This window comes from Dendronephthya gigantea, unplaced genomic scaffold, assembly GCF_004324835.1.
Source record: "Dendronephthya gigantea isolate DGI-Jeju-01 unplaced genomic scaffold, DenGig_1.0 000064F, whole genome shotgun sequence".
Classification (NCBI taxonomy): Eukaryota; Metazoa; Cnidaria; class Anthozoa; order Malacalcyonacea; family Nephtheidae; genus Dendronephthya; species Dendronephthya gigantea.
Genome location: NW_021163074.1, coordinates 1039388 through 1051324, shown reverse-complemented (window position 1 = coordinate 1051324; position 11937 = coordinate 1039388). Strand labels below are relative to the sequence as shown.

Here is an 11937-nt window from a genome sequence, read left to right as displayed (position 1 = left end):
TAGGAAAACATCCATCCCAACCTAGCTGAGTGGATGCAAAAGAGAAAATGGTACAGTACGAGAAAATGGTCGCCAATCCCAGCCATCAACTTTTCTATGGTTCAGACCGTTCAGTTGAAATATTTTATTAGTTTAATTATCCCAAGCCAGTGTAAACCAAGTCCTTTTCGTCACAGTATTGGGATAAAATATCGTCTACGCACTGCCAAGTTACATGTATTAATGGCAATCAACAATCACAACAATTTGATTTATATGGAGACGAAACAGCGGCGTAATTTTCAGCGATGAAACTTAATTTTCGAGCAAGGATGGTAACGTCAAAACAACTGATAATCAATACGTCCTCTCAAAGCAGGTTGACTAAAATTATAAAGACAAACAAAGTAGGTCAGTTTTCCAACTTTTTTAACTACCATATCGATAATCATTGAAAGTCAATTAAGTTACATCACTGAAATTTTGGAAAATAAGACGTGAAACCAACTGAGTTTAAAATAAATCTTCGCAAAAACTTGGTTTCAACTAAAACTGTAAAACATCACACTGAATTAACACTATGAAACTTACACGTAAACAATATGAAACTTGCACGAATAACAAACCTCGCACATGAAGACTAAAATTTTCACGTGAGCACTATGGATTTGCACGTGAACACTAAACGATTTTCACGCGAAATTAATTAGATGTTCACGTTAACACTGATATTTTGCACGTGAGCAAATAGTATTTTGCACACGATATTATGAATTTCTCATGTGATTAAAATCTTGCACGTTAACACTATGAATTTTGCACGTGATAAGAATTCCTATGGATGGGCTTGTTTCATTTGTTCCCACCACCACCCACGACCCATCATAGCTTTATCGTGTATTGGTGTATTCGCCAGCCCTAATCCAGGCATCATGTTGTATTTTGGTACAGCAGGATTTACACCCCCGCCCATCATCTGAGGAGTGTTCACCATATGACCTTTGCGTTGATTAAGATTAAGCGAGCCCATATTTGCAGGGGATGGTTCCATCATCATACCTCGACCATGAGGGGCGGACATAGTCCCAAAATGTGCTGGCATTTTCGCAAACATCTGGTTGGGATCCTGCATCGGCACTCGAGGATGCATCAATGGTGGCGGGTTCATTTCTCCGGGGTGGTTAATGCCGGTTTGTGATTGATCACCGATTTTGTGGGACCGTTTCTTTCCTCGCTGTTGCTTAGGGGAATAGCTCCCCGGGAAGTCCATGTAATCGTTAACCTGACTTAAATTCGTGGATTGGTTTGACGTGGGTGGACGATAACCTGTCAATAACGAAATGCGACTTGGTAAAGATCTGATCATGCATGTGTGACACTTTTACAGAAACAAATTTCCTTTCATAGTGCGGGATCTGCCGTCTGAATGTATTTATCGATACAAATTTTGCACAATTTTCAGTATATATAAAGCTCAAATGGTTGCACAACGTATAAACCCGGCTTTATTTATTGCAGCCTAGTTTACAAAGTTCAAAGTCTTTGGTCATGTATTAATGGATTTATTCTCACCATACCTGCACTTCTGTCGAAATCTTTATCAACAGTGTCTGGCGCCCAGGATACACCGCGACCCTGAGAAGAATGGCGGGAACCACGACCACGGAGACTGGACTTATGCTCCCCAATATCCACACTTGACCTTCCGCCAACCACTACTTGTTGATTAGGATTGTATCCGCGACCAGCTCGGTTACCTAACAAAAAAATGCAAGTTAACTTTATAGAAAAAATTGGTTCAATCTGAGAGCGCCTTTTGTTCAACATACCTTGAAATTTGGCGACAGGCACCCCGGCAACTTGCAATGTTCCGCCCAAGCCGGATACAGGCCTTTTGCTGCCTCGACCGCGCGATTTATTCTGATGGTTCTGTGAGTTTCCGTATTGTGCACTCAACGGCGGTGCGTTACGAAGATGAGGGGGGATTGGACCAAAGAACGGTGAAGGTAGCAGACTTATCGTCGAAGCATTACGGTTCGAAGGTAAACCGTTTAGCATGAAGTCTTGGCCAAGACCCTCCATAATACACCACTTCATTCGTTCTAATTTCTCTACACGAGAACTCTGCATAAAGAATAATGAAAAATCATTAGTTTTGGGTTTTGGTTCGAACAAATCTCGATACAATACGATTTCTTGCAACACCATTTCAATATACATTGTATGTACTGATTGTACTCACGTTGCCATCACAGAGATCCAATAACGTCGCACTATCACTGCTTGTAATGTTCAATTTACTCTGGAAGAGTTTACCGTCAAAATAGTTCCAAGGGCAGACAAGATCCCATGGAATTGGAGAGCCACATGCATCGTTAGCAAAGATCGCAGTCTCGACCCCTCGCATAAATATGGTGGCGAGATTCACTCCACGTATGTCAACTTTGTTGACTTTAATTTGAATGAGGTTCGTGACGTTGCATTCTGTCGTGAGATGAGGCGAAAGGGCCTGGGCGAGAAACGCTTCGAGTTCCTGGGCACGAAGGATTGGATGGCCAGACTGTTTTTGAATGAGATATCTAAAAATGATATACATACAATTGACTAGATGGAAAAGGTGATGGGTAAACATTTTGCCAGAATGTATTGCACTAAGGAATTGTTTAAGAAGTAAACTGTGTTTTTTGTGGAGGCTAAGTGGAGGTTTCAAAATGTGGCAAAGTGCACATGCTGCAAACATTTTTGTTATATTTTAGTGAATGGGACGCGTTGCTACATCTCATATTGTTTAGTAGAGTGAACAACATTTTAGTTAAGGCTACGTTATAAAGCACCAACAATCATGTTTCATTCCTTGTCCGTAGTTTGTCAATTGTCGATAGTAAAAATTTTTTCAGATCCAGTATACAAATGATTTACGGGACAACGTATGGCTGAATTCTGAACGACAAAAGAAACCCAATCATGCTGTTCTGGTCGTATCATATCTCTAACTACTAAAGAATTTTATCGGATGAAAGAAAGCTTAACCAGTTTGTAACTGTTCAGGATGGACCCGTCGAATGTTGCTACAAGAGAAAATTAAAACCGAACGTTTTATTCTTGATATATGCATCCATTAGTTCCAAAATACTGTAGAAGTCTGGTCTAAGATCATCAGCCGAAAGGAATGCTCAAGCAAACTAGTGTCCTATAGTTTCTAAACATTTCAAACAAACGGTCGAAAACCAACCAGTCATACAATCCAAATTACTTTCGATATCCGCAGGATACATACGTACCGTAACACACAGCAAAGTATAATACAGCGTTGTGGTACCATAGTTGTTTTTGTCATGCTGGGTGAATCACTAAGCATACATGAAAGAAAGGCCTTTAATCTGTTCGTATTATCAGTGGGCTGAGTGCCAAGCCATAATTGTTTACACCCAGGGACATCCCATTTTAGGCTAACGGGTTCGACCATTTCAGGTTTTTCTAACTTTTTCCCGCCATAAATACACCACTCTCTGATAGACGGTGGCGGTGTACGTGGCTGTTCAGCTCCGGCAGAGTCATAAAGTTTTTTATCCAGTAGGATGCCGTACACACGCTGACGAACACTTCGGTATAACAAAGCCGTGGAAACACGTCCTTTAGGATTTTCATCTTCCAATGCCGCGCTAAGCTTTATTTCTCCTTTTGATAAAACCTATATATGGAAACGTTTGAGGGACAAAATTATTAGCATAATTTTCAAGCTTAAATAACTACACGCTTAGTACAAAATGTATTTTTATAAAAAAAACCCTCAAAGTTGTACCTGATAAACCATTTCCATCATCTGTCCACCCTGATGACGTTTTTTCGCCGTCTTTAGTACTTCAGGTGATATGAAGGCATAGAACGCTGATAATGGCTTTTCATTTGACTTATCTAAAAACACAAATATATTATTTCCTGTTGCCAATTTTAAAGTTGTACATTTCCTATTATTTTTTAGTATGATTGATACCTAAAGTTTTGACCAGCCAGTTCTTACACAATATTCTATATTTTGCTCATCACTGGTATTTATAGCTATTTTGTGCAAACAAATGAACCCAAGTATTAAAAATTTCTTAACTTGGCAACACATAATAGGTCCATTATGGGTTTTCTCTTCAAGATATAAGTATGTATTGTACTAACCATCACTTGATGCAGGTGAAACATTTGTCTGCCGTGCAGGAGAGAGCTGAGATGGGGGTATGGACGGTGCAGGTTCTGAATCAGTAGAAGCTGATGGTGATGTTGGGATTTCAGGAGCTTCTATTGTAACACCTTAAAAAACATGTATGAATACTCTCAGTATATTGGCAATGGAAAGGTAGCTTAACCTCTCTAAACCTCAAATAAAAGTCCTCAATATCAGAAGGGGTGTGATGGCAAAGATTGTAACATACCTAGCAATTCTGGATCTTCAATGGGTATATCACCAACAATTGCTGTACTCTCCTCTGTGGGGGGAAAAACAATAGGACTGGTTGCAGCATCAAAGGCTTTAGGTGTCTCGGGGGTATCAGGACAAGCCAAAATAAATTCTTCCTGGGTGGGTGTACTGGGTGTTTCAGGAGCAGACAGGGTTTGGGTGGGACTCAATAAGTCTTGTTGGTCGGGGCCCTTGAGATCGAGTTCCTTTAACTGAAGTTGCTGGACATCTGCAACAAGCTTTTCAACATCTGGTTCAGAATTGGATGGGGAGATACCATTAGATATCTAAAAGGTTAATTACAAAGGTAATTAGTAGATTAGTCTCCATGTTGATAACTAGCCATGATAGGGCCTATAGTGATGCTCGGTTTTAAAAAGCTCGATCTGAATCAAAATTTCATTGATTCAGGTCATACCAGTATTTAAATTGTTCATCATTCCAAGTTTCCAAACAGAACAATGGATAAAGGTGTCCATCAATGTAAAATTAAGCTAAGTTAAGTACTTATAGTTTATAGCATTTAAGATTACCGTATTATGATTTAGCATAGGAAAATTGGAGCAATATTTTAAAACCATTTCAATGCAATTTTTTAAAACATTTTTAAATGTGGTTAAATGCTCTTTTACCTTATTTGACATTTTCAAAAGTTCACCACTGGGCACATACTGATGTTGTTGCCAATGCTGCCAGCGCTTTTGATAGTTTGACTCACTTGTCCGATTACTTGGAGAAGGTAAAACATCAGAATTGGGGACATTTGATACAGTTGGGTAATTACATGAACTCTCCGACTCGCCATTTTCTTTTACTAGAAATAACCAAAGAATATCATTGAGGTCAAAGCAGGACTAAAATTATTGAACCAGTCAAATGAAAACAAACACATAGATCTTACACATAATTACCTTCATCAGAAGAGCCATCATTAGAATAATGTGCAATTGAACGTTGCAACCTGTGTAAAAAATCTGCCTCTGTTGTCTCAGGTGACCTAAATACTTGCAACATAATAGCCTGAAGGTCAGATATATCTTCCAATTCGCGAACATATTTTGCCACACTTCGAACAACAACATCATATGGTGGTAAGATAAACTGTTTACCCACTTGTGCCTGTAATTAAAAAAATCAATACCATGTAAACCCAATAATAGCCAGAGTGACAGCCTGTACTTTTTCCATGCACATAAGAAAGTAAGCTGGCCAAATGGGAGGTAGAAAAGGTAAGCCAGACATAAAAACAAATGCATTTAAAAATATTAAAGATTCTTTAGTCTAAAATCTGGACTGGGCTGACTATTTACACAATATGCTGGCACTGCTAATCAAAATCAACTTTGCCATAATAAATTTGATTGGCTCATAGAAAATTACTCTGTTTACATAGTAACATACATCTATATATAAGCCAGGTGCAATATTGAAAATGAACCCATGATGATAAATAATCAGTGGAATTGGTTTGAATAACAATACAGTTAGAAATTAATCAAAAAAGAACAAGGTTAATCAAGGGGTGCATGGAGATTATTAGCCGTTAGATGTATGGATGTTCAACTGGTAAAATGTACTATCTGAAGACGCATAGATTGGTATCAGGTACAGAGGAAATACACTGGTAATAGAGATTGTAATGTTGTTTGTGCATAAATTGAAGTCAATATTAGATTTTATGATCTAAATAATGCATTCAAAATTATAAAAATCAAGGCCAAATCAAAATGATATATTAAAGAACCAAGGCCAATAGCATAAACACAATACCTGCAACTTGGCCAGGGGGTGATCAGGCCCCAGCAAGGACCAATGAAACTGTGCTAGCCACTCTTCGGGAAGAAAAGAATTGCCAAGTAATGTAGAGAACAAGGCCAAACGATCTCTGTCCAATTCCAGCTCGCGAAAAATAACATCAGTGTTAAATTTGACCGCCGTTGCCCCTGTCTTCTTTATCATTTTGAGATGTGAAGACGAATAATATGACATGGCATCAAGCAATAGATAGTCAGAATGGTAACCCAAAATTCCTAAACACGAATGCCTCTTACAGTAATTGATTATTTCTTTGTGCAAGTCCCCTACAGTGGAACAAACGACAACATCGCGACAGCGGAAGGCCAGACGGAGGCACGTGGAGACGCTTTTCGGAGCGAAAAAATGTCTTTTTGGTGGAAAGGTGCAAGTGGTGTGTACATGCGATAAAATCTGATGAACTATTTGTCGATTCTCTTCCTCTTCTTGTATCCAGCTCTGGATCTTAGCCGTGTCTTGTTCGCCATCAAAGAAAACAACCAGTTCAATATTAATTTGCCGAAATGCCCGAACAAAGTTTTCAACATTACGAAGTAGTTCATTCCACTGCCCACCGCAAACCCAGTCCGTATTCGAGCCGTAAAAATGTTTTAAACAACTCATAGCATCGATTACGAGAACCGATGGAGTGACCGCTGTTTTGCCATGATTTACACTTTGATTTAGTTCCTTGAAGTCAATGTCTTGCAATGCTTCGTTGGAACATTGTATTTCAACAAAAGATTGTAGGCCCTGGATCCCCATGTTTATGACCGATTTTGCCTTTCGGTTTTTGTTGTACAAAACTACATTTTACACCCATAAATCGCACATAAGAAACACCAGGAAATCGGAGTAGAACATGAATAAAACACGTGTAAAATTCAAGCTATCGAAAGCGCCATGTTGAAATGTAATTCTATTGTTAATATATCAGCAATAGGGATAGCCTGCAAACGGGCGGAAACATCCCTAATGCCTCCGTAGATCTCACTAAGTTACTGAATGGATGTAACTAAACAACACAAACGAATGAGGTTCCTCGTGTGAACAACTCTTGGAACCGGTCAAATTTTTATCGATTTTTACCGTGTGAACGTCCACCTAAACCGGACGAATTCGAACATAATCTCAAACTCATCCAGTCCCGTGTGAACTTAGCCACAGAGGAAGAATATGATCTTTAGTTTGTGACTTTGCGTAGCAATGGTTCTGTGATTACAAAACAAACTCGTATCAGTGCCCAAACTCGTATCGCGAGCGCATGATTAGGAATTGGTTAGGTTAGGGGCTTAGGGTCATGCAGCGAATATATAACATCAGAGGAATTGTTAACATTGCATTATATAATAGTTGGTCTTTTTGAGCATTTTTCCATTAAAAAAAACACTGAATACACGAGGCCAAGGGTAAGTGCATATCACGTAGCTTTCCGCATCCCGTGGTTGCGTCAGGCTAAGCGGGTTCTTGCTAAATATAAACATACTTTTTCGAACAACACTGTCAACAGGACCATCAGAAGCATCATAATTTCGTTGTATCGGTTGTGCCAATGTTATTTTCTGGTAGCGAAAAATATTTCACGATTAGTCGAATGTAGGCAGCACTCACTACCTAATGAGTAAGTTAGTGTTGGAAACTAGTAGTACCACAATGCAATGCAAGAAAATTTTGTGACATACACAGTCAGCACTCAGCAGTCAGCAGAGACCAGTGGCAGAGACACCGAGCAATATTGGCACAGATGCACTGTCGCTTGCCATAAAAAATGCTGATGGCGAATATTTTCATCTTGCTGGCTCTGTTTTGCTACGGTAAGAAAATGCTAATTTTCCTTTATAAAGAAAACAAAGCTTAATATATGGTCCGAGTCTTATAGATCTATTTGTTCCATTTCCGGTTTTAATATTGCCAAACAGAACTCACACTTGCAACAACTTACATCATAACGCTAGTTGCAAATACTAAAGTCATTTTTATTGGCTAATGGCTATGGGCAAGAGTACAATTACAACTCGCAAAGGGTGCATTCAATGCTCAAATCACCGGCACTCCTCGTATCCTAGCTCTTATCTCTTAATGAAATTGCAGTATTTCACAATGACTACAGAAGATATATATATATATAATTAATGCTATAACTTCATTTATTTCAGGTATCCAGCCCGTATCATTAAAAAATTTGTTCGTTAGTCATCATGGACACGATAAAGAAAATTGTGGCGACGAAACATTACCTTGTCGCAGTTTGAGACATACCATCACGATTGCGCGTGATAATGACGTCATACGTATTGATTACGCTGGGGGTAAACCCTATAAGGAATGTGAAAACTTCACTCAAAAAAGACTTGACACGATTGTGCTAAATAAATCGCTATTGTTTTACGGCTTTAATGGAAATGCAGTATTACACTGTCAGCAGAGCTATTCATTTTTTAGAATTAATAGTTTGGCGAATGCAAGTTCAAAAGTTGTATTCTCCAACCTTTCAATAGCTAGCCGTGGAGATGTACTTGACGTTAACGTTACTAGTGGAATTAGTAAGTTCGAGTTGGAATTAAATTCCTGCAACATAGAGGAATCTCGGCATTTTGTCAAAGTCATGGCAATTAATTGTTTAATTCTAGTATCCGATTCTCACATCCGAAGTCGTCAATATCCCCTGCAGGTGCGTTGCAGCAACATGGTGGTTCGTTTGCTTGGATCGGCGTTTTTCTCTTGTCCACTTTTGCTACGCTCGGGAACAGCAAGCGAAGAAAAAATATTCAACATTCTCATTGATAATTGCAACTTTACACAGGCACAAACAATTGCTACCTCTTCAGTCATTATCATTAGTCCTTTGATCGATATATGTGATGTAAGGATTACAAATTCTGTTTTTGTTAACGTTTATTCCCTTTACCAAGCCTTAGTAATAGACTCCGGTGACTCGAGTTTGCCAACTAAAGCATCCATAGTTTTGGATAGATTACGTTTCGAAAATATTGGCTGCAATCAAGGGGTAGTGTATATCTCTTTACCAGCATATCCGAACGAAACGCTTCGAATTAGCATTTCCAACTCTCTTTTCGTGAACACCAGTACCAGAGCACTCTGGAGCAACATTGTCAAAAGGAGTACCCAGAATATTGAGCCGTTCCCAACGTCCGCGCCGCACAGTGTAAAAGTTGTCAATACCACTTTCATTGCAACTCTAAGCACTCCTACAAAGAAAGATGGTCCGATATATCTTTCCGGCAGTGGCTTTTATTCTTTCTTATCATGCCATTTTTCTCACAGTGTTCCTGAGCGCAATCCTGATTTTCCACTCATTCGTATTGAAAGCTCAATCACGGCAACATTTGAAAACTGTTCGTATGAAATTCATCGAATTGGACGCAATAGTGGCAGCAACTTGTTTTACATCATATCGCACGATGCACAAAATACATATTTAACAGTCAAGGAGCCTGTAAGAATCGTTTGTCCAAAAGGCTATGTCATGAATTCAAAAACTACCGAATGTTATAATAGTTGGAAAACAATATCTTGCTTTTTGTTTCAAATGTTTTGTGAGGAATGTCCGACAAAAACGTACTCTTTGGCCCAAGGCAAATTTAAGGACAACGTAACCAAATACGTCAAGTGCCATGAATGTCCAGTGGGTGGAAATTGTATTGATGGCCAGATAAAATCCAAGCCAAATTTTTGGGGATACATTCACGACAGGTCAAATTGGACAGTTAAGTTTCTACAATGTCCTACTAAATACTGCTGTGGTACTCAAGACTGCCAAGACTATCACAGTTGTCATGGTAACAGAACGGGCACCCTGTGTGGCGAGTGCCCCGAGGGAATGTCGGAAACTTTATTCGATACAAAATGTAAAGCAAACAAACATTGCACAGGTGCGTCATTCTGGCCTGGGATAACACTCTACCTAATCATTTATCTACTTTTTTTCTTATACCAGGAAGATATTCTGGGTTTTCTAGGGGGACGTATCTTTCCCAGATTGCCTTGTTTGCTTTCTGTCACTCACAGAAATGATCAAACCTTTAAACCAGGTGGTTTGTTAAAAATAACTTTCTACTACTACCAGATTGTTTATTTATTACGAAGGTCTCTTGGTTTTGATGATAAAATTAACCTGTTGGATGACTTGGAAACTTTTTTCTTCAGTTTTCTCATTGCTGGTATTCCTTCCTTTAATTGTCCTTTTCAAGATCTTCGGGCGGTTGAAAAAGCGTTCATTGTTCATTCAGTAGGTTATAGTTTGTTAATTCTTCTATGTTTATTGTGGCTGTCTATACTTCTATTCAAATCATTTCAAAAATTGAGGCTGTTCAGACCCAGAAACACCGAAACATTAAGTCATAATCATGGCTTAGAAAGGAAGTGCTTTTTGAGTCGTATTGCAGGGGCCTTTGCTAACATTTCACTTCTCATGTACGCCTCCTCCACCCAACTATGCCTCTCCCTACTCCACTGTGTACCAGTTGGCGAGAGACAAGTTATGTTTCTTGATGGTAATAAAGAATGTTATCAAAAATTTCAATATTTTCTTCTTATTTACTTGATTACTTGCATACTTCCATTTTGTCTTGTTCCCGTACTTGGCTCGTATCTTTTGAAGTTGAATCGTATTTCTGTCGCACAGTTTCTCTTGGCTTGTATTATCCCACTTCCAGCTTGTTTTTATTGGTCGTATTTGTTGCTACGACAGTTCCCACGCCGTACTGAAGCAAAGAAAAATGGGGCTCGAAATAAGGAAGTTGATATGATACAAGACGATACACCTGTGCGTGAAAACAGGGAGGAAAATGTAGATCGAGCTTTAGATTCTGAACACGAATCTAGAGGCAGTAAGTCAGCCATCCTTCGCGTTCTCTTAGGTCCGTTTAGGCCACACAAAGCAACTTTGATTTTCCCCGCCTCACATCTTCCCTGGGAAGGTTTTCTTATTTTTCGTAGATTAGCTGTGATTTTGATATTAACGTTTGTATACGAGAATCGTGAAAAAGCAATTTACTCCTTAATAGTTTGTGTAGCTATTCTACTTACTCAGGTCTGGGTTAAACCTTTCAGGTCCAAAGTCGATAACGTGCTTGAAACATTATCACTTGGAACGCTGATTGTTATCGCAGCACTCAGGTTAATCGAAAGCATTTATAATGGTGAAGATTTGGACTCTGATAGCGTGTCATTTTTACACTTAATCAATTTAATCGAAAATATTCTGATAATTTTTCCCATTGCTTCCTTACTTTTTCTGCCTATGCTTTCTATTATCTTTAAAGTGATGCACCTGTTTTCATTTTTGTTTTACGCCTTTACTGCAAGACTAGCGAGAGTGAATGGATTTCCATACACACCATCAAACGAGAGTACAATCGAGGAGAACGAGTCCTTATTGTCATCGAAAGAACAATAGACAGTATAATACAATTATACAAAATGTAAACTACAATAAAAGAATAATACGATTATACGAAGTGTCAAAAAGGCTCTCCTTTAGAAATTACTCTATTGTTTATAAGTTATAACTGTTAAAAACAGCTGATTTCGTCGCAAAACGGGGTTAGAATACGACTTTCTCGAACGGATTCTAGATCTCCCTCTCAGTTTGTAAGTTACCCAACAACACCCACATAGGTGGGGAAAGTACCGCACGCCTCGACTATGTAGGGTTATTTTTACCTTTTAAAAGATTGTTTTGTGCAAGATAA

At 38.8% G+C, this 11937-nt stretch overlaps 2 protein-coding genes across 3 annotated transcripts; one reads left to right on the top strand and one right to left on the bottom strand.

Moving 5' to 3' along the window:
• Positions 1 to 90: 90 nt before the first annotated feature.
• On the bottom strand, positions 91 to 7150 carry LOC114530592 (constitutive coactivator of PPAR-gamma-like protein 1 homolog). The gene is made up of 11 exons (XM_028552174.1): positions 6200 to 7150; positions 5341 to 5548; positions 5062 to 5243; positions 4404 to 4716; positions 4150 to 4281; positions 3782 to 3894; positions 3261 to 3670; positions 2222 to 2558; positions 1809 to 2103; positions 1557 to 1736; positions 91 to 1305 (listed from the first exon to the last, which is right to left on the bottom strand). Exons 1-11 carry the CDS (start codon positions 6986 to 6988, stop codon positions 815 to 817), a joined length of 3450 nt encoding a protein of 1149 aa, XP_028407975.1. The 5' UTR covers positions 6989 to 7150; the 3' UTR covers positions 91 to 814.
• A 702-nt stretch (positions 7151 to 7852) lies between these two features.
• Positions 7853 to 11809, top strand: LOC114530670. Of its 2 annotated transcripts, XM_028552272.1 has the most exons (3): positions 7853 to 8037; positions 8380 to 8766; positions 8854 to 11809. In XM_028552272.1, the coding sequence occupies exons 1-3, from the start codon at positions 7992 to 7994 to the stop codon at positions 11640 to 11642; spliced, it is 3222 nt and encodes a 1073-aa protein (XP_028408073.1). In that variant the 5' UTR covers positions 7853 to 7991; the 3' UTR covers positions 11643 to 11809. The 2 variants fall into 2 exon arrangements, with proteins under 2 accessions (XP_028408073.1, XP_028408072.1); XM_028552271.1 differs by having other exon boundaries at positions 8380 to 11809.
• Positions 11810 to 11937: the final 128 nt, after the last annotated feature.